The 27,638-nt window shown below is 42.4% G+C and overlaps 1 protein-coding gene across 1 annotated transcript; it reads right to left on the bottom strand.

Moving 5' to 3' along the window:
- Nucleotides 1-27,638, bottom strand: gpr176 (G protein-coupled receptor 176). Its single transcript, XM_078406368.1, has 3 exons — nucleotides 27,105-27,638; nucleotides 12,694-12,946; nucleotides 1-3,161 (listed from the first exon to the last, which is right to left on the bottom strand). The coding sequence occupies exons 1-3, from the start codon at nucleotides 27,352-27,354 to the stop codon at nucleotides 2,039-2,041; spliced, it is 1,626 nt and encodes a 541-aa protein (XP_078262494.1). The 5' UTR covers nucleotides 27,355-27,638; the 3' UTR covers nucleotides 1-2,038.

Genomic DNA, 27,638 nt, shown 5'->3' with positions numbered 1-27,638 from the left:
CCCCCCCCACACCACACCTTTCACTCCACCGGCATCTACATAGAACAGCTTATTCTCCAACACTTTCACCACCTTCAACATAATCGCAAAACTGGTCATATCTTCCCATCTCCAAGTGGTCCTTTCCATAGAGACCACTCCCTCCGCAACTCCTTGGTTCACTCATTCCTTCCCATCCAACCCATCCCCGCTCATGGTATTTTACCCTGCAACCACAGGACATGTAACACTTGTTCCTACATCTCCTCTCCCAATTCCATCCAGTTACCCTAACAGCCCTTTCAGGTGGCTCAGGGGCTCACATGTACCTCCTCTAACCTCATCTTCTGCATTCGGTGCTCCTGATCTGGTCTCCAATACATCTGTGAGTCCGAGCGTAGAACTTGTGATTTTTTCGCTAAACACTTGCACTCTCTCTGCCAAGACCAATTGGATTTCCTGGTTATTAACCAGTTTAGCTCCCCTACCCCTTCCAATGCCCACGTTCTTGTCCTCGCCTTCCTCTGTTGTTAGAGTGAGGTCATACACAAAGTGGAGGAACATCTGCTCATGTTCCACTTTGGTTGCTTTCAACCCAAAGGTCTGAACATTGAATTCTCTAATTTCAAAATAATACTCCCATTACCACCTCTCTCTTTCTGATGCCCTCCCACTCTGCTGAAGAGACATTTATTTCATCATCTCCCACACTCACACCCTCCCCCACCCATCGGTCACCCTGCTCCTTCCCATACATCTCCCCATTTCCCTTTTATCCCTGCTCTCCTGTCCCTTTCCATCCATATCCCTTCTTCCAGCTTCACATGTCGCTCGCCTTCTTGGCTTACTCTCGTCTCCTTTTTACCTCTGGCCTTTGTCACTTACTCCAGCTATCTGTAAACAACCTCCCCACCCCCCCCCCCCCCCCCTCACCAGTGTCCACCTATCACTTGCCAGACTATGTGCCGCACACCTCTCTTTTCCAGCTTTCTCCCCACTATTCCAATCAGTCTGAAGAAGGGTCCAGACCCAAAACGTCTTCTGCCCATTCCCTCCACAGAGGCTGCCTGACCTGCTGAATTCTTCCAGTTTTCTGTTATTTGCTCTAATTCCATGTAGCTTGTTAATGTCTTTTCAAGTAGGAAACCTGCTTTTCCTATCAGATCCATGTGTGACCTCCTCCCAAACCACCAAGGTTAAGTTTTACCTGTTCTCTGGGATCTCTCCAAAATACACTCAGTTGTATTAAAATGCTCAAAGGTAACGCCACCTGCCATCTTCTCAATCCATCTAGGGATGGATAGTAAATTTCAAACATGCAGCAATGCCCTTAGCCCGAGAATATTTAAGAGAACAATATAATAGATAGAAAAGTGATACTGACTAACTGGTGGAGAAATGCAGAGTCTGAAGAAGGGACCCAACCCGAAACGTCGCCTAACCATGTTCTCCAGAGATGCTGCCTGACCTGCTGTGTTACTCCAACACTTTGTGTTCAACTGGAGAAATCTCATCTATTGGCCTTAGATGAGTCTGAATGACTACAAAACTGTGTGCCATTCTGACTGATTTTATAGATCCAGTACAAAAGTCAGTAGGATATATGGCACTGATAAAAACATTCAGAAAACCTGCTGATTTCACCATTGTTTTCAAGTTAAACACAACTAGATTTCAATTTTAAATTAGATTTAAACAATCCTAAACAAAGTAAATAACAAAATAAATAAATTTTCACTTTTGAATTTCAACAGCTTAATATGAATTATTTCCCACTCTCTTCCCGAGAATTGTAATGTGAACTGTTTGCAATTCAGATGGTAAGATGAGATGTTCTTAGCTGAGGGTGAATAAAAGCTTCAAATGCAAATCCTTCTGATTATTATCCACAGGAGCAGTGCTGTCTATTTGAAGAAGAATGGTCCATACTCTACCTGTTTTCAAAATAGTTTGGCATACAACATGACATCATGTAGATAGTGTGATGTTATCGTGTGCTACAGAGACTCATTACACTGTGTTTCCAAACACTCCGTGCTTGTTGGACTAAATTAAAGGACTAAGAGTCCACTTTGGGGAAGATGCTGACTTTATTGTTCCTACTAATCTTGCGCTCTGTTTTGAACTTTGGTTGTTTTTCAGTCGTTTGAATCAGTTCTTCTGGTGTGTTACCCAAAGGGGGCAAAAGCCTTTTCTTGCTATTCCGTGTCTCAGACAGCCACTGTGGAGGAAGTTCGAATGGGCCAAAGCCAAACTGCATTGCATACTTGTCAGAAACTGCATCTGAATCTGGAGATACTGCTGCAGCGCCTGGCACAGCCCCCGGGTCATTGTTAATCTGTGGAGTTAACGTCTCCACTAAAGTCTGCTCCACTTCCAAACTGGCGGTGGGTAATTCTTTCTGCTGGCATTCATTTGATGCGAGAGACTTAATCTCATTCATATCCTCCTCCTCCTCTGATGGTTTGAAAATCTGCTGCTGCCCAATGTGAAACATTTCGAGCAATTGGCTACCCGATCGAACCCCAGGCTCAAGTGTGGCTTCACCAAGGCCATCAGAGTTTATGATGTTACGTCTGCTGTACCTGCGATGGAGCTGAACCATGGTCCCCACAAGGCATTTCCGAACAGACTTATTGACAGTCAGGAAGAGTAAAGGGTTGGTGAGCAGAGAAACTTTGGGCAACCAGATTGCCGTCAGCATCAAGAAGACAGAAATGTCAGCGATATTAAAAATGATTCGATAAATCACAAAAACGATATAAGGAACACTACAAACAATAAAGATCAGCACCATAGACAGTAGCATTGCATGCAGTTCAGCCTCCCTTTGGGAAACATATGGAATTGAAATTGTGTTTTGCGGTGTCCGCAATGCAGCAATAATTACTTTCTTCTTCTGGCTGGCGGTGAGAGCTCTACGGATCAGAATCATGACCAAAAATACCACTGCTATGGGCAGTATCACTGTGGTGATATTATAAATAATTACATAAGCCAGGTGTCCAAAGGAATGGCTCCGTGAGCTACTGCATGTTGACATGGCATAGATGTCCGAAACACTGGTCACTGCGAAAGCTGGAACACTGGCTAACACTGCATGAATCCAGATGTAGATCACCAAGTCTCTGGACTTTGTATCAGAAATCTTCCTCTCTAAAGGATACAAGACAGAGTAGTACCTGCAATTAAAAGAAAGTCAGTGAGTGCAAGGATTACTGGTGCTCACTCTCTTTATTGGCATCAAAGTCATGCCACCCTTCACATGCTTTTAGAATTGTTTGTAATCGTGCAATTTACTTATTTTAACACTAGCTTACTCTGATTTTCTCCAACATTATTTACTGTTTGTTCTAACTATTTTCCTCTTGTTAGTTTAGTTTATTATTAGATACAGTGAAAAGCTTTTTGTTGCGTGCTAACCAGTCAGTGGAAAGACAATACACAATTGAGTCTTTCACAGTGTACAGATACAGGATAAAGGGAATGACATGAATAACGTTCAGTGCAATATCAAGTCCAGTAAAGTCCGATCAAAGATATTTCAAGGGTCTTGAATGAGGTAGACAGTTGTTCAGGAATACTCTCCAGTTGTAACTATTACACTTAACTCTTGTTAACTCTACTCTCTGAATTCAATGGTGCTATGCTAACAGTTACTGTGTTACCTCCAATTGCTTTATTCTGATCATGTAACTCAGTCTTAAAGAAGCCCTCCTAACCACATTTGCCAGTTCTGTTCTGTAAAGATAACAAAAACTCTTAACAATGATAAAATACATACAAAATAAATCTTCCTGTTCAAATTGACATTGTTGATTAAATAGTAGTAAGAAAATAGAATTCCATCTGAAAATAAATAACTGAATGTTTTGCTTAAAATTAGCTAAACTATTTGTTTTGTGACATAAAGTAGAACTGTAGTATTAAGAGTAAAACATTTACCCTCTTAGGCCTGTTCCACCCTTCATGGGAACTCGAAAAGATATTAGTCTAGAACCATCCAGGCTAATATCTGTTTTCACTTTTAACAAGACATTAGCCTTGCACCCTCACATAATTCTAAAAAATATATACTGTAATCATAGGGGAAAAAACTGCAGATGCTGGTTTAAATCGAAGGTAGACACAAATTGCTGGAGTAACTCAGCGGGTCAGGCAGCATCTCTGGAGAGAAGGAATGGGTGACGTTTCAGGTCGAGACCCTTCTTCAGACTGAACAAGGGTCTCGACCCGAAACATCACCCGTTCCTTCTCTCCAGAGATGCTGCCTGACCCGTTGAGTTACTCCAGCATTTTGTGTCTACCTGCAGTAATCTTATACTTTTCTTCCAGGTTTTACCATCCTTTTGCTTCATTTGCGATTTGTTCCATCTCTCCCAGTTAGCTGGACTGACATAAATAATTGCACTTTTGCAAACCCATAACTTTACTTTCATGTTCATTTTCTCCTCTTATCAACCGTGGCTGCTGCAGTTGGTGAGGAGGGATGGGAACTTGTGAAGGGAGATATAAGGGGTGGAAATTAGAAATGAAGCAAAGGACAAGAGGGGAGAAAAAAGCCAAAAGACAGAAATCAAGGATGAAAAATAAACAGTGCAAAATAATACCAAGGGGACCAAATCAGCAAATGAACCAAGAACGGGAACTGAACATCCAGGAGTATTCAACATTTAGGAAGATAAAGCAAAAATGAAAAGGAGGTGGAATTGGTGTTGGTTAAAGATGAGATTAATATAATAGTTAGGAAGATTATCAGCTCTTATAATATGGAACCAGTATGGGTTGAGCTAAGAAATACTAAAGACAGAAAATGTTAGTGGGAAATATATACAACCTCCCAAATAGTAGTGATGTTATATGGAATAGCATCAAACAAAACATTAGAGGCACATGAAATGACTACACCTGTAATCATGGGTGGTCACAGGGGCACGGCCTAAGGATACGGAGTAGGCAATTTAGGAGTAAATTAAGGAGAAAGTTCTTCCTCGCGAGAATGGTGAACCTGTGGAATTCTCCATCACAATCGGAAGTTGAGGCAACTCATTGAATATTTTGAAGGAGTTAGATGCTAATGGTCAAAAAGAACAAGGGTTATATGGAGAAAACAAATATAGGATACTGAAATTGGATGATCAGTAAAGTATGGTGGAACAGGCTCAGAGGGCTGAATGATTTATATCTTCTAATTTCTACATGGAATTTCTACATTTTTAATTTGTCTTTATGAAAACCACCTCATTCGCCACTCCCAACAACTCCCATCCCACCCTTACCAGGCCAATCCCAATGTTATTAATCATATTTTTCCCCAGTAACAGTTTTACATCCTAAATTGTTGTCCATTAATTTTAACTCACTGTCTCATCCCTTGCCAAAACCTAAACCTCAGCAACACTGTTGTGCTACTTCAATTGAAACCAAACATTGATTTTGAGTACATTATGTCATTGTTGATGGTTACTTACTGGAGATTATTAACCATGTATGTCTCATTACTCATTGCTAAATATAACATGGCCTAACTTGTGTTGATGTGGAACATATTGTTGGCATATTGGACTTCTTGAAGTCTCAATACTGGGCCCCATACATATGCTGTTTTCTCCTATACTATTAATTCAATACAGCATTTATACTTCAAAAAGATGAATAATCCATCACTTTAAATTTACCAAAAAGATGGACAAGAGGTTATTCTGAGTCTACAATTTTTAATTAAGCAAAGCAGATTCTAAAAATTAGAAGTGTCATGATTGCACAGTTCTGATAAGTCAATAAGTAATTTTTTTACAGTGTCCAGCTCATTCTGTTCGGTCAAAATCTTATCTTTACAGAACTAATCTACAAACAACGACATACCAAATGCAAATTATTCAATTAATTTTTGCTGGTTTCATTCTTGTGCTGGTTCAATGAGAGTCTTCAAAATTTGTATGAAATGTGCATATCAGAGGCTGAATTATGTCAAAACTGCAAGACACCATGAAGGGAAAACAGTTAATCCTGCAGAAATTTGAAGATACATTAAATCAGAACTGGTTTTGAATCTCCAATTCATAATGCCTAGATATGGGTTCCTCAAAAGCAGAAACATTTCCAAATATCATCTTGCGTAAGAAGAGATACACTTGCAGACTACAATTACAAAGAAATACACATACTGCATGTCATACGTTTCCTTTCTGCCTCCAACTGACACTATTTCTTCTCCACCAAATCCACCTCCTGCCTTGCTCTGCTGCCTCTGACATTTGCTTTATAGCCTGACACAAACTCTGTCTGCAAATTCCTGGCTCTCCAAATACCGACGTGGTTGATCTCGCTATGAAACCTCTACAACCCACTTCGACCGGACATATTCTTGCTCTCCATCCTCACTGCTCAACTTTTGCTGCTAACTCTACATATCTAAGTCTTTTCCTTTCATAAGCCTCATCCACTAAGTTCTCCCAAAGCACCGTCAGTTCTATAAAACATACTATCCGCTGACTAACTGACCATAGCACTATATCAGGCCTCAAACTAGTAGTAATTATTTTATGCGGAACAATAAGCTTTCCTCCTTAATCTACCCGCATCTCCCAATCACTGGCTCCCTGTAATTGGCCTGACTCATACATATCTGAAAACTTCCATCCTCTACCTTTCTCTCCCACACGGACAAAATGAATCGCTGTATTCCCAGTCCTGATGCCTATTGAATTCACCTGTACTCTCTTCCTCTCAATTGCTGCAGCTATGCACTTCAATACCTGGTTATGCCGCCAAATATACCAACCTTGGGAAAAACTAGTCCTACATCCTGACAAAATATGCCTCAACGTTGCCTCCTCCGAACACAAGGAACATGCCGGGTCCCCACCTGCCCATTGTTCTGGCAGCACATCATAAATAGGCCTTATAAGGAAACTTACATGACCCGCCTCCAGCTAAACCTTCTCTTTTCTACACTTTCCCAGTTCATGCACTGTTCCTACTTAACCTGAGCTGCTGCACTGCTTCCTCCTGACAATGTACCTACTTTACAACCAATTTCTTCCTCTCTATTGGACCTGCCTTACTCCACAGTGGTTTCCCTGTGCTGAGCCCTAAGCCTCCTTTCCCTTGCTGCACCCTACCGACAATGTCTGTATGCCTCAGAGCTGCTTGTGCTTCTCCTACTACCTGCTTTGAGTTCCACTTGGCACCAGATTACTAACTAAGGTATCCTTACTCCCTGATAATTGCAACTCCAGCCTCACCTTAGCACACTTAAACTCCTCTGTTAGGCTAGACTTAAATTTTTCTTAATTTAAAAGTTCTGTGGTATTGTTGAGGGAAAAAGAAAGCCATATTCTGTTCAGTCATAGAGTATTCAGCATTCGGTCCAACTTGCCCATGCATACCAAGAAGGCCCATCTACACTGGTCCCACCTGCCCACGTTTGGCTCATATCCCTTTCCTATCCATTATTAATTTCATATTGTAATCTGAAAGGCATTTAAAATTGGAGAAAGACTTGGAAATATAGCACTGTAATCTTTTGGGATGCTGTCACGCCATTGATTCATTCACTACAATGTCTCTGACTTTGTAAGGGAGCCTAACATCATGGTTTCCAGCGGTATGATTTCTCTAACTTCAAATAACCCTTGCTCTGCCTCTCTCTCCGTTCCTCCCTCATCCTAGTTCGACTAGTTTCACTGTCCTCCTGATTACATTTTACTGATTGCATGCCTCCTTGTCACCTTCCCCATAGCTAACAATGCACCATTCTACATTTTGTTAGCATCGTCTGCTTTGATATGTGTTTTCACACCTTACCCTTCCGTATCTCGATGTCTCCCTCTCCCCTGACTCTCAGTCTGAAGAAGGGTCTCGACCCGAAACATCACCCATTCCTTCTCTCCAGAGATTCTGCCTGTCCTGCTGAGTTACTCCAGCATTTTGTGTCTATCTTTGGTGTAAACCAACATCTGCAGTTCCAAAACATCTCATATTCACAAAGGTGCTGCTTGAGGTTATATCTGTTTCACCTAATGCTGATGTGTGTATGTCTGCATCAGAATACTGCACTCAATCCAATCTGCACTTGCTCCCTTTAAGTGTTTATCTAATTTCCTATTAGGAGTTCTGAATGGCACAGCTTCAATCACCACTTGCATTAATGTATTGCACGCTGAATGACCCTTAACTTAATGTTTGCTTCTAACTTGATCTTTCTACACCAAGGATTAATTATGAATTCATGACTTCTTCTTACTGATTCACCAATCAGTGGAAATAATCTTTTGTAATGCTGAAGCCTTTCAACTTCTCACTGCACTGGTGAATGCTACCTGAGATTTTGTAGTGCCATCATTCTAAGTCATATCCCAATACCATCTCAGTGAGCCAGGCAAAGAATAATCTTTGGAAATCTCTACTCCAAAAGCTTTGGCGGTGGAGTTATTGAATATATTCAACCCATAATGGACAGACATTAGAACTGCTTGGGAGCCAAGGCGTATGTGGCAAGGAGAACTGGAAAGTGGCATTGATGCCAAGATGGAATCAATCGTGAATGACAGAGCAGGCTCAAGGGGTTGAATGGCCCATACCTGTTATTTCTTATGTTCTTCAGGATTACAGAGAAAAGGGAGGAAAAGGAGGTCAGGCCAACATCAGCTCAGCCAAGAGCTTATTGAATGGTGAACCAAGCATGAAGGGCATTCTGACTGGTATCAAACACCAGTGAATTCTTCATAGGAAGCATGATTAAAATGGATGGTTTCCTACATTCCTTCCCCATTGCTCCCACTTTGCCAACTCTTTTAATTTCTTACCAGACCATGCACATAGCAAATAAATTACTGTGACTGTCAATAATACCCTGAAATATTGAATTCAAACCCATTTCTGTGCTTGATCTAATTATCTTTTAAAATAAGTGCTAGCACATCGTTCAAAACGGTACATGTTGATCCGTAAAAGTAGAATAAATACAGAACTAATATCTCCTTTGAAAACTTGGAAACCTAAATTAAAATTTATCAAGGCACTCACATGTTAATTAGGTGACTATTTGGGCAGTTCAAACAGTTGAATCATTTGGATTTCAGGTTATAAATAGAATTATAATGTTGCTTAATTTAACTTGAGGTGGCCATTTTATGATTGGCTCATTTCCAGTTCAGAAATGATCAAAACAAGCTGACAATAGTCTCCAGGTGAAAAGCAGTAATGACGCTGTTGCCAGGTGTATAAATAAAGCCCCACAACATCAGCCAACTGTGGGTACCTGTAGGTACCAATATACCTTCAGTGCCACAGAACCAACAATGAACACTGTTTTGACAATAGTAACAATAAGTAAATAGCCTATGCGATATAATTATATAACCTATGCGATCTCCCGGTTGCCAAACACTTTAACTCCCCTTCTCATTCCCAGACTGACATTTCTGCCCTGGGTCTCCTCTACTGTCAAAGTGAGGCCAAATGCAAATTGGAGGAACAGCACCTCATATTTAACTTGAGCAGTTTACAACCAAGTGGTATGAATATTGATTTCTCTAATTTTAAGTAACTCTTGCATTCCCTCTCTCTCTCCGTTCCTCCCCCACTCTAGTCATTCTACTAGTTTCAATGTTGTCCTGCTTAATTTCAGTTTCGTACCACTTCATTATCTCCTCTTCCACAGCCAACAATGGGCCACTATGGGCTCCACCTTTCCTTGATCATCCTTTCTGGCTTTGATTTGTTCTTTTTAGACCTTTCATTCTTTTGTTCTTTGAATCTCCTCAAACCTCTAGTTTCCCTCTCCCCTGAGGCTGAAGAGGGGTCTCAACTTGAAACATCACCGGACATTTTAGGTTACGTTTAAGGTTGAGACCATCATCTATAATGCGGGTCAGGCAGCATCTCTGGAGAAAAGGAATAGGTGATATTTCAGGTCGATATGAATTCAAACATAGGGATCTAACACTCCTAAGAATTGGAGTGGAAGCAAGTCATTCTAAAACTTAGAAGATTTGTAATTTGTATCAGGATAGATGAGTGGACGGGCAAAATACTGGCACACACTTAACAACCAGTTGCTACAACCTTGCCGCATTAAAGAATGCAGTCATATATTAAAGCTGAGTGAAGCAAATGTTTTATTGCCTCTTTCATTACTTCTAAAGCAAATTGTACGTGGATTAATTTGCTCACTTTGAGTGCATTTTTTTGTTTGATTTCAATTAACATCAGAAAGCAATTCAGGGGGTCCCCATGGAGCATCTGTGAACTCTTTGATCTTAAGTTTGCCCATGACCATAATTTGAACATGTAGAAAGGAACTGCCGAGTTCAAAGATAGACACAAAATGTTGGAATAACTCAGCAGGGCAAGCAACATCTCTGGATAAAAGGGATGGGCGATGTCTTCAGGCATAATTATAAAGTAGTGTATGCAACGCCCACACAAATGCCTCAAGAACAATCCACATCAATTTGTTTTGTTCACTGAGTGATTTTGTTCCATTTAATTCCATTAAGATTACCACATGTCAATTAAATGATTGATAATGAACCATCCACTCCAGTTCTACATGTTTTGTGGAATCAGCATTCCAGTATCTGATAATCATAATTTTTACTTTAGAGAAATATCAAAATTGCATCACCTCCTGCGGGTTTAGCGTCACTTTGTGCTACTAAGAGGAACTGGCGTTCTTCAAAAGTTCATAAGTTATATGAGCAGAATTAGGTCATTCAGCCCATCATGTCTACTCCGCCATTCAATCATGGCTGATTTATCTTTCCCTCTCGACATTATTTTCCTGCCTTCTCCCGATAACCCATGACACCTGTACTAACCATAAATCTGTCAATATCCACCTTAAAAATATCCATGGATTTGGCCACCATAGCCTTCTGCGGCAATGAATTCCACAGATTTACCATCCTCTGACCAAAGAAATTCATCCTCATCTCATTTCTGAAGGTACGTCCTTTCATTCCAAGGTGAGTCAGTATACTGAGACAGACTCTCCCCCCCCCCCCCCCCCCCCCCGAATCTTTGCACATCCTCAATCCTTTCCACTCGTCACTTTAATTTCATGTTTCATGTATTTTGTGTTTTTATGACTGGAGTCAGATCAATTTCCCTCCTGGGATAAAATAATGTTCTATCGTATCGTATGGCTTCAGGTCCTAGACTCTCTCACTACTGGAAACATCCTCTCCACATCCACTCTATCCAGGCCTTAAGATGTCTGTATTAACAATCAGCCTCATTTCACTCTATAATGTATAAATAGAGTGGCTTGTCTTCTATTTATCATTTGCTGTTGCTTGTCTGCTGTGCACACAATCTCCACAATCTTTTACAGTGACAACGACTGAGCAAAAATACTAAATATAGCCCAGGAAACCTCCTTGTTCACCTCCAGCATGGAATTTCAGTGAATGCTTTTACTGTACTTCATCATCCTGTGAGGCTCCTGAAACAAAGACAAGTGGATAAACCCTCAAAATCAGCTCAGGGAACACAGCCAGAAAACGCAGATTTAAACCAGCAGGTATCGTCAAACATATCCAAAGGGGCTGATTCATTCAAAACTGACAAACATTTGGAGATCAAACTGCCAAGTCAGATAATAAAGATGAAATTGCAAATTCTTACTGGAGAGCCAGAGCCATTTCATATATATTCTGAACGTTATACAGAATGACAACAAAACCTGGTCAAAAGTAAGGGATTGGTTATGGGGGGAATGGAAAGGGGGGGGGGGGGTGGGGGTGGTGAAAAGTGACCAAGGTTTAAGCAGCACCCATTTTAGTTTGGTTTGGTTTAGTTTAATGTACAATAAACGGGTCATTCAGGCCAATTGGTTGATACTGAAATATTTGCTTCGTTTACCCTCTACAGTTGCTGGCGCAAAGCATCCACTGAGGATGGACGTACCCATTTATTTCCACCTCACACCCTCCTCTACTCATGGGCAGCTCACTATCCTACATTCCAGAGGTATTAGCCACAGGCCAAAGAAAAATATGACATACCTGATATTTATTTTATAGATCATAGAACAAGAAACTAATCAATTGAACTGTGATCATTTTAATGGCGGCTAACAATCATAGAAAATAATAAATACAGTTACGATGAACTTAAACAAAAGGCCTAAAACATCAGTTTATAGCCATTGTAGCATACTTTAAAAAAATAATGTTTACAAGGGTAGAAATATGTAGATAATTAATTGAGGGAAATATATTTCTTATCTTGCCTTAAAAAGGTGATAGTGTGCAATTTTCTTGAACTTACCAAGAGGTTGACTTCTAACTGCTCTATAAAATGGACCAACAATATAGAGTTTTGGCGACCGTTTCACCAATGACTTGCACTCGGTCCGACTGGATGTCCCAGTTGCCAACAATTTTAACTCCCCTTCCCATTCCCATACTGACCTTTCTGTCCTGGGCCTCCATTATTGCCACTTGCATCTGCACTTCCTTGTTTCTACAAAATGCTCAAATGGATAGATTGAACCTAGACATCAAAGCTCTTACCCTGTGAATGTATGTTATAAAATCATGAAGAGGGGTCCCGATCCAAAACGTCAGCATCCTTTTTCTCCATAGAGGCTGCCTGACCTGCTGAGTTATTCTAGCACGGTGTCTATCTTCATTTGCCTAGGCAAATGTTTTGAAATGAGTATTGTGGTGGATTATGGCAAATATGCAAGAAGGTGCTACCTACCTGTCCAAGGCAATGACTGTGAAGCTGAGAACTGTGACCGAACAGAAAACTTTATGCAGGAATTTGATAGTTTTGCAAAACAGCAAGGTGTAGATCCACCAGCAGCAGTGGGGACTGGCACTCAGGATGATATCGAAAGGCACGCAAACAACACTTGCACAGATTCCAGCACAGGCCAGGTTCTTGATGAAACGATTCGTGACGGACTTGAATATTGTTGTGTGGCATGTTGACCACAACACCATTAGATTCCCTGTGATAAAAATTGAATGGCAGAATTGTGAAAAACATGAAGCGGCAAAAAAACTTAGAAATCACAATTCTTTTAACATTATTTAAGACAAAGGCATGGAAACCAAAAAATATATATCTCCAAAGTGAAAGTAAAGGATTGTTCATTCAATTGTTTTATCTTTTCTGTCAAACAGAAAAGATAAAACAATTGAATGAACAATCCTTTACTTTCACTTTGGAGATACAGCACGGAAACAGGCCCTTCAGCCCACCGAGTCTGCACCGACCTGCGAATACAGCAATTTACGTTCACAATCCCACAAACTCCAGTTGATCTCATCAAGGTCAAAGTTCTCTAATACTTCAAAAACCAACATCATATTTTCTTTACGTGCAAGTTTGTAATTTTATTGACTTCTGTTCATTATCCCTGGTGTGTCTCTCAAATGGATAGATTGAACCTAGACATCAATGCTCTTACCTTGTGAATGTATAACATAAAAACAAACTCATGAAGAGGGGTCCCGATCCAAAACGTCACCATCCTTTTTCTCCAGAGATGTTACCTGACTTGCTGAGTTACTCTAGCACTTTTTGTCTATCTTCGTTTGCCTTGGTAAATGTTTTGAAATGAGTATTGTCGTGAACTATGGCAGTTATGTAAGAATTGGACCTACCTGTCCAAGGCAATGACTGTGAAGCTGAGAACTGTGACCGAACAGAAAACCTTATGCAGGAATTGTAGAGAAAGAAAGACTCAGTTTCAGGAAGTTTCAGGAGTACAGCCTTTCATAGCCGTATATTAGTAAGCATTAGATATGTAACACCAAAGCTTTTGTTTAGAATCTTACTAAAGATGTATCACTGTGCACCAGATAGCAGACATTTCCAATAACGCATTATTCCATTGTTTTATAAAGAATTATTTAAGTTGAGACATAATGTATGAGGAAGACAGCACATAGTCAGAGAACCGGCAGGGTGGGAAGCTGTCAATCCCATCAAGTGTAGAAAATCATGAGAGGAATAGATCAGGTAGACGCACTGAGTGTATTGCCCAGAATAGGGGAATCAAGAACCAGAGGACATAGGTTTAAGGTGAGGGGAAAAGATTTAATAGGAATCTGAGGGTTAACATTTTCACACAAAGGGTGGTGGATGTATGGAACGAACTGCCAGAGGAGATAGTTGAGGCAAGGACTATCGCAACGTTTAAGAAACAATAAGACAGATACATGGATAGGACAGGTTCAACAGTTCAACAGTTCAACAACAGTTCAACAGAGCTTTATTTGTCATTCGGTACCAAGGTACCGAACGAAACTACATAGCAGTCACACAAAAAAGAACACAAGACACATAACCCCAACACAAACGTCCATCACAGTGACTCCAAACACCCCCTCACTGTGATGGAGGCAACAAAACTTCCACTCTCTTCCCCACGCCCACGGACAGACAGCTCGTCCCCGACCGACCCGCACAGTCCCCGCAAGGGGGTGGAAGTCCCCGCGGCCGAGTCGCACCGGGCGCTGAGACGTCTCGCGGCCGAGCCGGGCGATGGAAGGCCCCGCGACCGAGCCTTGCGCAGCTAAGTCCCACGGCCGGGCCGAGCCGCACCGGGCGATGTTAAGTCCAGCGGCCGAGCCGCACCAGCGATGAAAAGTCCCGCGGCCGAGCCGCACCAGCGATGTAAAGCCCCGCGGCCGAGCCGCACTGGGCGATGTTAAGTCCCGCGGCCGAGCCGCACCAGCGATGAAAAGTCCCACGGCTGAGCTGCACCGGGCGATGTTAAGCCCCGCGGCCGAGCCGCACCGGGCGATGTTAAGCCCCGCGGCCGAGCCGCACCGGGCGATGTTAGGCCCCTCGGCCGAGCCGCACCGGGCACTGTTAAGTCCAGCGGCCGAGCCGCACCAGCGATGTAAAGTCCCGCGGCCGAGCTGCACCGGGCGATGAAAAGTCCCGCGGCCGAGCCGCACCGGGCACTATTAAGTCCAGCGGCCGAACCGCACCGGGCGATGTTAGGCCCCGCGGCCGAGCCGCACCCCGCGCCGTGAGGAAGAGACCTAAAAGAGAAAGGTTTCCCCCACCCCCCCCCCGCCACCCCCCCACCCACACCACCACCCCCCACACATACACAACCAAAAAAAAAAAAAAAACCATCCCAACACCGACACACAACAAAAAAAAAAGGAAAAAAGACGAACAGACTGTTAGCGAGCCGCAGCCGTTAGGCGCCGCCACTTCCAGAGAGATATGGGATATGTTGGTCGGTGTGGACAAGATGGGCCAAAGGGCCTGTTTCCATACTGTATGAGTCTCTGACCAATGCTAATTTTATACAAGATCAATTCAGCTCAGCCTATTCCCTATACTGCACACATTGCCCTGTATTTTTCCAATTATTTATCCAAAGCAATATGTTGTGCACAATATGCTGTCTAGTCGTTTTTACAAGGCAACCACTTAGCTCACCACATATTTGCATTTGAGCAGAATTATTTATGGCACATGGGAACAGAAGATGCAGGTGCTGGAACCTTGATAAACACACAAAGGGCTCGATGAACTGAGTGGGTCAGATAGCATCTGTGTGGGAGTGGAAAATTGGACAGATGACGTTGCAGGTCAGAACCCTTCTAGACGGATGCTGCATGTCCCACTTAATTTCTCCAGCACTTTGTGTTATTTATGGCACATATTCCTCTTATTTTTAGTTTAGTTTAGAGATATAGCGCAGAAACAGACCCTTCAGCCCACAGAGTCCAAGCTTACAAGTAATCCATGCCCACCTAACACTATCCTACCCACACCAGGGACAACTTACAATTTTACTAAGCCAATTAACCTACAAACCTGTATGTGTTTGAAGTGTGGGAGGAAAACGGAGCACCCGTAGAAAACCCACGCAGGTCACGGGGAAAACGTGCAAACTCCATGCTGACTGCACCTGTAGTCAGGATTGAACTCGGGCCTCGAGCGCTGTAAGGCAGCAACTCTACCACTGCACCACCGTGCAGCCCCGATCTTGTTAAATTTATTGGATATTTTAAGTTTAAATTAAGGTGATTTGCTAGATGTTTTCAACCAATTAGTTCATAGAAACATATAAAATAGGTGCAGGAGAAGGCCATTTGGCCCTTCGAGCCAGCACCACCATTCATTGTGATCATGGCTGATCATCCACAATCAGTAACCTGTACCTGCCTTCTCCCAATATCCCTTGATTCCGCTAGCCCCTAGAGCTCCATCTAACACTCTTTTAAATTCATCCAGTGAATTGGCCTCCGCTGCCTTCTGTGGCAGAGAATTCCACAAATTCACAACTCTTTGGGTGAAAAGGTTTTTTCTCACCTCAGTTTTAAATGGCCTCCCCTTTATTCTTAGACTGTGGCCCTTGGTTCTGGACTCCCCCAACATTGGGAACATATTTCCTGTATCTAGCTTGTCCAGTCCTTTCAAAATCTCAACTAATCATCATTCAGAATATTGAGTATAAAAGTTGGAAGGTCATGGTGTAGTTATATAAGACGTTGATGAGGTCACATTTAGAGTATTGTGTTCAGTTCTGGGCACCATGTTATAGGAAATATGTTGTTAAGTTGGAAAGAGTGCAGAGAAGATTTACAAGAATGATATGGGCCAAACGCAGGCAAATGGGACTAGTGTAGATGGGACATGTTGGTCAGTGTGGTCACGTTGGGTTGAAGGGCCTGGTTCTACATTGGTCAGCTGATGATTGTCCAAGGAGCGGGGGGCTTTCCTCTTGTAGCTGGTGATTTCTTGCAAGCCCTTCCAAACTGAAGAAGAGTCATTAGCTGAGAACGTGCTCCTCAGCAAAGATACTTGAGGAACAAGATGGACCACTCCATTGAAATCACCAATACTGAAGTGTGGGAGCCATTTTAGTAGGCAAAACCCGCCTTTCGCTATGCCTCTCGCAGTGTAATCAGTGTTTTGGGGGAACAGTATGTGCGATTATACCATTAAAATGCAGAATTTATCTCATCTATCAATTCACAGATTTTTGTTATTTTTCTATTTAAATGTTTCTGCAAATTTCCGCCTACTAAAATGGCGCCTTGACATACTACGGTTTTTAGGGTCGAGTGGCCTATTTGTTCCTCTAGTATCTTTGCTCCTCAGCTTCTCAGAGTACCTTTCCTTGGCAGCTCTGATTCCTCTTCTCAGCTTGTACTTGGCCTGCCTGGAGAGGTCTGTATCACCTCTCCTGTAGGCCTCATCTTTTGACTGGCGGAGCTGTCTGAGTTCTTTCTGTGAACCAGGGCTTGTTGTTGTTGAACCAGATCTGGGTCTTTGTGGGACTGCAACTGTCCTTGCAAAAGCTGACCTAGGATATCACAGAGTCTGTGTACTCATCGAGGCTTGTGGTTGCTTCCCTTAACACATTGCAATCAGTAAATATGTTTATTGGCCAAGTATGTGCATATACAAGGAATGTGCCTTGGTGCTCCGCTCACAAATGACAACACAAACATACAGTTAACAATTAAGAATAAAGCATAACCACATCAAAACAATAAGGATACAACATTACAGTCTAAACATGTGGGTGAAAATAAACCAGAGCAAAAAAGAGACTACAGACATTGGGTAGAACTACTACTCGTGGGAAAAAAAACTGTTTTTATGTCTGGCTGTGGCTGCTTTGACAGTCCGGAGTCACCTTCCAGAGGGAAGTGCTTCAAAGATTTTGTGGCCAGGGTGAGAGTGGTCAGAGATGATCTTGCCCCCTCGCTTCCTGGCCCTTGCAGTGTACAGTTCGGGGGGGGGGAAGGTTGCAGCCAACCACCTTCTCAGCTGATCGAACGATCCGTTGCAGCCTCCGGATGTCGTGCTTGGTGGCTGAGCCAAACCAGACCATGATGGAAAAGGTGAGGACGGACTCAATGATAGCAGTATAGAATTGGACCATCATTGCCTGTGGCAGATTGTGTTTCCTCAGTTGCCGCAGGAAGTACATCCTCTGTTGGGCCTTTTTGATTGTGGAGTTGATGGTTGACCCCCCATTTAAGGTCCCTGGAACTTCCAAGGAACTTAAATGACTCCACAGATGTGACTGTGGTGTTGTTGATGATGAGTGGGGGGAGGGGAGGGGGAGCTCTTTGAAAGTCTACAATTAGTTCCACTGTCTTAAGAGCATTGAGCTCCAGGTTGTTGTGATGGCACCAGGACGCCAGCTGTGTCACTTCCCATCTGTAGGCAGATTCCACCCCTTCCTGGATCAGTCCAATCAGGGTTGTGTCATCCGCAAACTTGAGGAGCTTGACAGAGGAGTCTTGGAGGTGCAGTCATTGGTGTAGAGAGAGTAAAGGAGAAGGGAGAGTACGCATCCTTGCGGTGCTCCTATGCTGAGGGTCTGCGGGTCCGAGATGTGCTTTCTCAGCCTCACATGCTGCTTCCTGTCTGTCAGGAAGTTGATGATCCATTGACAAAGGGGTTCAGGCACAGTCAAATCTTCAACATTTCAATTACAGTTGTGTTTTTTTAAAAGTCAGCATAACATGGGCCACAGCGTTGAAAGTTAAATGAAAGAGTCTGGAGATTTAAGCCAAATTATAAATTCCCAACAAGAGGTCAGATAGAGATTTTTGTCTTCTACTTATTGACATTTAAACAGCAGCATAATTTTCAGAGGCTGACATAAAGTTTTGGACAAATTGGCACTGTGGACAGCTTGATGGTAATCATGTATAGTGTTTCTGGAAAACAGGTCTTTCTTAACTAGGTAATTAGAATCATGAGTCAGAGTAATCCAGCATGGAAACAGGCCCTTTGACCCAAACGTCCCGATGCCAACCAAGATGCCTATCTACACTAGTCCCAGCCTGCCTATGTTTGGCCCATATACCTCTAAGCTTTTCCAATTCATGTGCCAGCTCAAATATTTTTTTGGACCCGTTGGGCCCATTCCTCATAGAGGGGGAGAGGGTGTCATCACTGAGTGAGCCCTGGACTCAAAGCCTCTCCTGTATTGGTGTCAACCCACCTACTCAATCCCCCTTATCTCTCCCTCCTCCCCACACTGACCCACTCCCGCAGCCCTGCCTCCACCCCCATTCCCCCCTCCCAACTACTATTCCCCCTCCCCCTCTCCTGACCCCCACCTCCCTGTGGCAGAGAGTTCCACAAATTCACAACTCTCTGGGTGAAAAAGTTTCTTCTCACCTCAGTTTTAAATGGCCTCCCCTTTATTCTTAGACTGTGTCCCCAGGTTCTGGACTCCCCCATCATTGGGAACATTTTTCCTGAATCTAGCTTGTCTAGTCCTTTTATAATTTTATACATCTCTATAAGATCCACTCTCTTCCTTCTAAACTCCAGTCTTTCCAATCTTTCCTCATATGACAGTCCCTCCATCCCAGGGATTAACCTCATGAACCTACGCTGTACCGCCTCAATAGCAAGGACGTCCTTCCTCAAATTAGGAGACCAAAACTGCACACAATATTCTAGATGTGGTCTCACCAAGGCCCTATACAACTGCAGAAGCATTTCTTTGCTCCTGTACTCAAATCCTCTCGTTTTGAAGGCCAACATGCCATTAGCTTTCTTCACTGCCTGCTGTACCTGCACGCTTACTTTCAGTGACTGGTGTACAAGGACACCAAGGTCTCGTTGCACTTCCTCTTTACCGAATGTGACACCATTGAGATAATAATCTGCCTCCTCATTTTTGCCGCCAAAGTGGATAACCTCACATTTATCTACATTATACTGCATCTGCATGCATCTGCCCACTCACTCAACCTGTCCAAGTCACCCTGCAATCTCCTAACATCCTCTTCACAATTCACACTGCCACCCAGCTTTGTGTCATCTGCAAACTAACTGAGCCTCAAGTTCATCCAAAGATTGGTAGGTATAACATTGTGGGGATTACAGAGACGTGGCTGCAGAAGGATCAGGACTGGGAACTGAATATTCAGGATTACACATCCTATAGAATGGAGAGGCAGGAGGGCAGAGGAGGTTGGGGTAGCTCTGTCGGTGAGGGATGGAATTCAGTTCCTTGCGAGGGGTGACATTTGGACTGACAATGTAGAGTCACTGTGGATAGAGTTGAGGAATTGTAATGGCAAGACACTAATGGGAGTTATCTACAGACCCCCAAACAGTAGCCTGGATATAGGGTGTAAGTTTCAGCAGGAATTAAAATTGGCATGTAACAAAGGTAATACCACTGTGGTTATGGGGGCTTTCAATATGCAGGTAGACTGAGAAAATCAGGTTGGTTCTGGACCCCAAGAAAAGGAGTTTGTAGAGTGCCTCCAAGATGGATTCTGGGAGCAGCTTGTACTAGAACCTATCAGAGAGAAGGCAATTCTGGATTTAGTGTTGTTTAGATTTAGATTTAATAAAGGAACTTAAGGTAAAGGAACCGCTTGGAGGTGGTGACCATAATATGATATGATTCTTCCAGGTGCTCTGGTTTCCTCCCAAAAACATGCGGGTTTGTAGGTCAATTGGCCTCTGTAAATTGCTCCTAGTGTGTAGGGAGTGTTTAGAACTGGTGTGTGAACAGGTGATTGATGGTCAGCATGGACTCGGTGGGTCGAAGGGCCTGTTTCCCTGTTTCCACATTGTATCCTGAAACTAACCTAACCTAAACTAAAATGTTTAATTCTCCCTTAAAAATGTTTACAAAAATATACGTTCAACTGAATATACTTTCAAAATGTTATAAGGAAACATTTAAAAAACTGCATAAAATTAAAACAATCTTCCCTTTGCTTTCCTTCCTTGCATAAGCTGGGGAACCTTAGTTGGTTTCTGCTCTACCTTTGGTTTTCCATGGTGAGGACAGGCGGGAAATAGTTGGGAGAATTTGGCAGTAAGTTTGAGATTCTCGTCTTCATGCAAGGGGCTCTAAACTTACTGGCACTTTCACCTTGTTAAATACTGTATTGATTGCATTAATAGCATTGCATATGCCATTCCAAAAGCGTAGGGCAGTCCACAAATGCTTCCAGTTTGCAGTCAGTGCTATAGCCGAAGTCAGCCAACCACAATAATCCTTCGTGATTGAATAAAATCTGTCCATTTTCAGTTTCTGCACAAAACCAGAGATATGGAAGCTGACATTTAAAAATTAATTTAAAGAGAATCACTCAGGGCCTTTCAACACAGATTTTAATGATTGATATAAAGTTGGTATGGCAGAAATCAAATATTTTCCCATTGATGCCTTTTCAATTCAAAAGATAAAACAGACATGTTGCACCCTGCGCATGGCATGGAATTGTAATAGTTGTCTTTTTTGTGAAAGTTACAGAGAGGATCTGGGGGTATAATCCTTAAAATGGGACCCAAATCGCACATGATGAAATTACAGCTAGAATTCATTAAAAAAAACCAATTTTTAATAAAAACCAGCCACCAATTAAATTGAGCACACACCAATCAGCCTGTGTAACATCCCACATCATTAACTAATGTCCTTTAGAAAACAAGACTTGAATTCTTCCCTGGTCTGTTTTGCGTGTAAATCCAGTGGTAACCTCAATTGCCTTCAGATGTGCAAGAGCTGGCTCACAGCCAACTAGGGATGATCAATAATGCTAGCACTGCCAACAGGAGCCATGTCATGAGGTTTTTTTTTAATTGTGTCACCATCTCCACAGCCCAACAAAACAGCAACTGCCCCAGTACTGGAAGATGATGTCAGATTCTCTCACCGTCTCCAATACATTTGAACTTAGTAACATTACAATCAGGACGTGGATGTAATAGCTAAAGCTTACTTATAATGGAAACATAAATGTTATGCTTTTCTATAAAGTAACCCATATTTTAGGAAATATACCAATGGACTGATAAATGTCCCAAACGACTGCAGCGTAGCATTGCTTTTTCAATTTTTTCCTCAAGATTAAAAATGTCTGATATCTTTTCAGTTTACAATGTGAAAAAATAGCCCCTTTAATGCTAAATAAGCTTGTAAGAAAAATTGTTATCATGATTTTTTTCTGATATTGGGGCCTTTCCACTGAAGGCTCGTCAGCTTTCTTCAGGGCGGTACAGTGGCGCAGCAGTAGAGTTGCTGCCTTACAGAGCCAGAAACCCAGGTTCTATCCTGACTACGGTTCCTGTCTGTACAGAGTTTGTACGTTCTCCCTGTGACCACGTGGGTTTTCTCCACGTGCTCTGGTTTCCTTCCACACTCCAATGATGTACAGGTTTGTAGATTAATTGGCTTTGGTAAAATTGTAAGTTGTCCATTGTGTGTAGGATAGTGCTAGTGTACGGAGATTGCTGGCTGGCGTGGACTCGGTTGGCTGAAGGGCCTGTTTCTGCGCTGTATCTCTAAACTAAACAAACTAAGCTTCTCGAAGGTATTTATTCACAAAATGCTGGAGTAACTCAGCAGGTCAGGCAGCATCTCGGGAGAGAAGGAATGGGCGACGTTTCGGGTCGAGGCCCTTCTTCAGACTGAAGAAGGGTCTCGACCCGAAACATCGCCCATTCCTTCTCTCCCGAGATGCTGCCTGACCTGCTGAGTTACTCCAGCATTTTGTGAATAAATACCTTCGATTTGTACCAGCATCTGCAGTTATTTTCTTATACTTCTTAAACTAAGCTTCTGTTCCACTGGTGAACAGGTTACAGAGGAGAAATAAAAATAGTGTTGCATGTTTGTCCTGCTCGATGAAGAATAGTTTCTATGCATTATTTTTAGAGAAGAAACTGGATTCATGGAAATTAGTGTGCTTTGGATAGAAACATATGGCTGCCTTCTGTGATTTTTCTGAATATCTTTAACTCAGAAGGGTGCAAAATCTATTTTTCAGAACAGATAAAGGAGAATAAATTAGAATAGATTGGAGGTCATACAGGAGGCAAGGTGGGGGTGAGGAGTGTAAGTAAGATAGCTAAGCAGGTTAGTAATGGATATTGGTTTCTTATAATGGATATTAGTTTCTACTCTATCCCCTGAAGTGGAGATGAAAATGGCAATGTCAAAAAAGAGAATAATTCGAAAGAGACCACGTGAAATTTCAGTCTGAAGAAGAGTCTCGACCCGAAACATTGCTTATTCCTTTTCTCCAGAGTTACTCCAGCATTATGTGTCTATCTTCAGTGTAAATTGGCATTTGCAGTTCCTTCCTAAACTGATTAGACTAACATTGCCTGCAATATATTAGAATGAGTTTGTGCTTAAATGTCTCTTCCTTCGACTTTTAAATGTAAACCTGTTATTTTTAGTAGAAATCCAGTGTTACGACATGTGATTGCTGCACCAAACAATCACTGCTAGTCATCAGTCTTCCAGGTTGAGACTGCAATACTGTGATGCTACATCATTTTAATAGCAGTTTACTTCAATATACAGTGATGGCAAAAGGGCAGAAGTAAACCGAGAGAGTTCTTGACACCTTTTAACAGACTGTACACACAGTAGCTGCCAATTATTAGAAACGCGAGGAAAAGCATAACTGAAAGAGTTCTTCTCGTGACTACCAATTTGAGCACCCAGTGCAAAATTATTAGTACAAGTCTTGAAAAATTTACAGAAGTGAGATTACTTTCTATATTCTACATTACCTCATCATTAAAAAAAAATCAATGCGTTGGACAGAGTAAAGATTAAAACTACTGTCCATTATTTTTCTAATTGTATAAATATTTTATTAAAACATTCCCTTTCCTATTACCACTAGCCTTGTGTGAAGAACTAAAATTAACATTAATTATAGTAAGCATAATCAAAGCACTTAGGATTGTAGCTCTTTCACTACTGATGCTAATTCAGCTTCTTCACACAGTGCTCGTGAACAAAACAATACAAAAATAGCACAATGTTGTTCTTCAGGTTTATGAATTAACTCACTTAGATGCAGTACCTAAAATTAATTTTGACTCATACCCATGAATCACATTTTTAAGCAAATAAAATTACAAACCATGACCATGACAACAACACAGAATATTGAAGCTTCACTTTAAAATACATGCAATAAGAGGAAGTACACAACGTGCTGGCAATAACTCAGCGGATCAGGCAACATCCTTGGAGAACATGATGGTGACGTTTCGGGTCGGAACACTTCTTAAGACTCTTAATCAATCTGAAGAAAGGTCCCAACCCGAAACATCGCCTATCCATATTCTCCTCAGGTGCTGGTTGACCCGCTAAGTTACTCCAGCACTTTGTATCTTTCTGTTTGTAAACCAGCACCAGCGGTTCTTTGTTTCTACACTATGCAACAAGAGGATGTTGAAAAGAAAGATATCAAGATATCATGTAGAAGAAGAGATTAAATAATTGCTGATCGTTCTGCTAACTGCATCACGTAGGTGTTACACGTTCATATTGAAAGCCATGTGGAACAATTATAATCACAGGGTTATCAGAAACTGTGGGCTGCTTGAGAGAGCTCTTGAGCTATTCATTTCTATGTTATAAGTTCATTATTAGCTCTCAGGAACCAGTCAGGCTTTGAAGGCTGCAGTCACTCTGGAAAGCACCATCTTCATAAACATCATTACCCAATTAAATAACAGGAGGTAATAACAGCAGGTAATAACAATAATAACCAGGTAATATTACCTGCTTATTACTTAGCTTAGCTTATAAGTTCTTATTACTTATATTAATAAGTATATTATTAAATCTTATTATAATAAGTAATAAGTTCACTACTTATCTTACAGAGTGTGGAGCAAGAGTTGAAATCAAATCAAAGAGCAATGGAGAAGAAGGCAGGATTCAATTCTTGATATTATTTGTTTATTCCAATCTATTCCACTTCTTTCCTATCAATGCTGACTTTATGCTACTGCTGTCAGCACAAACAGCTCGCTGAAGCCTATTTGTTACAAAACAATGTACATTTTTACAGTATTTTTATTATTTAAAAAAAATTAAGTTAGCTTTAGTGGGAGAGTTAGATGGATATCAAAAATCTGGTTTCAGTGAGATTTTATTTAATTGAAGACTGAATTTGAGTTTCAGAAATAAATTCCAAAATATCAACTTCATATGGATGAAATCTCAGAATAGCTATTGGCACTAATGTCACAGCCAATGAACGTGTGCCATGTCGGCCATTAAAATGCACTGTGTAAACCAATACATTAAAGGTGGCATGAAACTTATAGGATGACTTTGCAAGTCAGTTGAAGAAGACAGGTAGACACAAAGCTGGAGTAACTCAGTAGGTCAGGCAGCAACTCTGGAGAAAAGGAATGGGTGATGTTTCGGGTCGGGACCCTTCTTCAGACCATGCGAAACCCTTCTTCATACCCAAAAGAAGACAGGTGTCAATTCTTGGTTATTATTTGCTTATTCCAATCAATTCCACTTCTTTCCTATCGATGTTGACCATCAAAACATCCCCTCACCCATGTCAACCTATTGCCTGCCAGGCTTTGTCCTGCCTCTCCTTTTTCCTGCTTCCCCTGCCCCCCTACAATCAGTCTGGAATAGGGTCCCAATCTGAAATGTCACGTATCCATGTATCCATGTTCTCCAGAGATGCTGCCTGACCCACTGAGTTACTCCAGCACTTTGTGTCGTTTTGAATATTTCACCGTGAAGTCCATTTGAACTGCATTGGAAACTAGTCTCTGTGAATTGCCATGATCAGATCCAGCAAGGCTCCATCATTTCCTGATTTCACCGTCTCCATGCAGGAAATACAAACAGGCACCAAAGTGGTGCCATAGGTAGCACTACTGCTGCACAGCTCCAGCATCATAGCTTTGATCCTGATCTGCAGTACAGGCTGTGTGGAGCTAGCACATTCTCCTTGTGGATGCATGGGTTTCAACTGGGACTCTGGCATCATTCCACAATGCAGAGACAAAATCGCCTGGTCAGTTTGTTGGTAGCTGTAAACTGCCCTTCGTAAAGAGTCATAGAATCATACAGCTCAGGAAGAGGCCCTTTGGCCCAACTTGCCCACGCCGACCAAAATACTCCATCTACACTCGGTCCACCGCCTGCATTGGGCCTTTATCCCTCTAAACCTTTCCTATCCATGTACTTGTCCAAATAACTTTTAAATGTTGTTATAGTATCTGCCTCAACTACTTTCTCCGAGGTACCGTGAAAAGCTTTTGTTGCGTACTAACTAACTAGTCAGTGGAAAGACTATACATGGTTACAATCTAGCCGTCCACAGTGGACAAGATGCATGAAACAGGGAGTAACGTTTGGTGCAAGATAAAGTCCGATTAACGATAGTCCGAGGGTATCCAGTGAGGTAGATAGTAGGTCAGGACCACTTTCTAGTTGTCAGTAGGACGATTCAGTTGCCGTTAACAACTGGGAAGAAACTGTCCCTGAATCTGGATGTATGTGTTTTCACACATATTGCCTAATGGGAGAGGGGAGAGGTGAGACGTCCTTAATGATATGTTTATCATCTTTTTTCAACAGTAATGGCACGTGTGTACAGTGGCAGGGCCCGGGGGTGATAATGATGGCCGAGGCAGCAGGTCAGAGCAAGAGTCCTGGTGGTGAGTGAGATGCCAAAACTGCAACTTTGGATCGGCCTCCATTTACACTTCAGCCAACTTGCTGAATTCACTGCATTTCGGTGAATCCCCAGTGCAATTAACCAGGTGTAACAACTCCTACGCAGCATCATTATTCGTTTGTCAATATTATTAAACAAACGGCCTCAAGGGAACCCTGCTAGTTACTCTGGATGTACCTGCCCATGTCAACCGACACACACACACACACACACACACACACAGAAACACCAGCGGCCCATATAAAGTACATATTGCATATGATGCACACCATGTATCAGTCTGTGAAACACAGTGCAACTGGATACATTCAGATATCCCTTCAGATTCATAATCTGCTGAGATTTATTTGTATCCTTAAATCGACACTTCAAAAACAGGTATTAAAAAAAATAATAAAATGGGCATTTCCAGTCCAACCAGTCCTTGCTTAGATAATGCTGGAAATCAGATGTTGTTCCTATTGTGGGGGCTCAAATGTCAGTGAACGGTTGGCTCAGTGTTGTTCAGCACCAGGCGGCACCCTGTCACAGTGTGGCCGCGTTAGGCGATGGGTAGGAGACCAGCCTTGGCTCTGCAAGCCTCGGCTACAGGAGGAATAGCTCACACACACACACACACACACATCCATCCAAAATAAACCCAAACAAAACATACGGTCGGCGGCCGCTTACCCAGCAAGGAGCCGATGAATATGAGAACCTGCACGGAGGTGGTGAAGTCTCGGTAGGTGTCTTCCTCGCCGTACCACGGCCGGCTGTAGGGATGGCTGGCGGCGGCGGCGCTCCTATTCACTGCTCCCCGGCCGCTACTCACATTGCTGTGCTCGCCTGCCCTGGCGCTCCCCGAGTCCCTCTCCACACCCCAGCTCTGACTGGAGCTTGCGTTGGGCCCCATGGTCCTTGCAGGCTCCCTGCGTGACATGCTCCAGGCTCACCCCCAGCCCAGCATCTTGGGGGGATGGTGGAGAAAATAAACCTTTTTTTTTAATTTTAAATCTCACATCCCTTTAGCATTGGAGAGAGAGAAGAGCAAAATCAAATCCTGGCCACAATAGTGATCAATCCGAGCTTCTTCGCGTTCTGTTTCATCAACCTAGTCCTCCTCCCCCCTTATCCCAAAAGCAAGCTGTCGTGATCTTGGATACGACCCACAAAACAAATGCACACAAGCTTCTGCATATTTCGTCAGAAATTGGTTGCTTGGAA

The sequence above is a fragment of the Rhinoraja longicauda genome, chromosome 10 (assembly GCF_053455715.1).
Source record: "Rhinoraja longicauda isolate Sanriku21f chromosome 10, sRhiLon1.1, whole genome shotgun sequence".
Classification (NCBI taxonomy): domain Eukaryota; kingdom Metazoa; phylum Chordata; class Chondrichthyes; order Rajiformes; family Arhynchobatidae; genus Rhinoraja; species Rhinoraja longicauda.
Note: the sequence above shows the minus strand (reverse complement) of the source record. Positions and strands in the feature narration are given on the sequence as shown.

Excerpts from the sequence above, each read along its gene's own strand:
- gpr176 (XM_078406368.1), bottom strand. The coding sequence starts at position 27,354 with ATGTCACGCAGGGAGCCTGCAAGGACCATGGGGCCCAACGCAAGCTCC. Across the intron at positions 12,947-27,104 it reads ATTCATCGGCTCCTTGCTGG|GGAATCTAATGGTGTTGTGG; the intron begins GTAAGCGGCCGC and ends TTTTTATCACAG. Across the intron at positions 3,162-12,693 it reads ACAGTCATTGCCTTGGACAG|GTACTACTCTGTCTTGTATC; the intron begins GTAGGTAGCACC and ends TTTTAATTGCAG.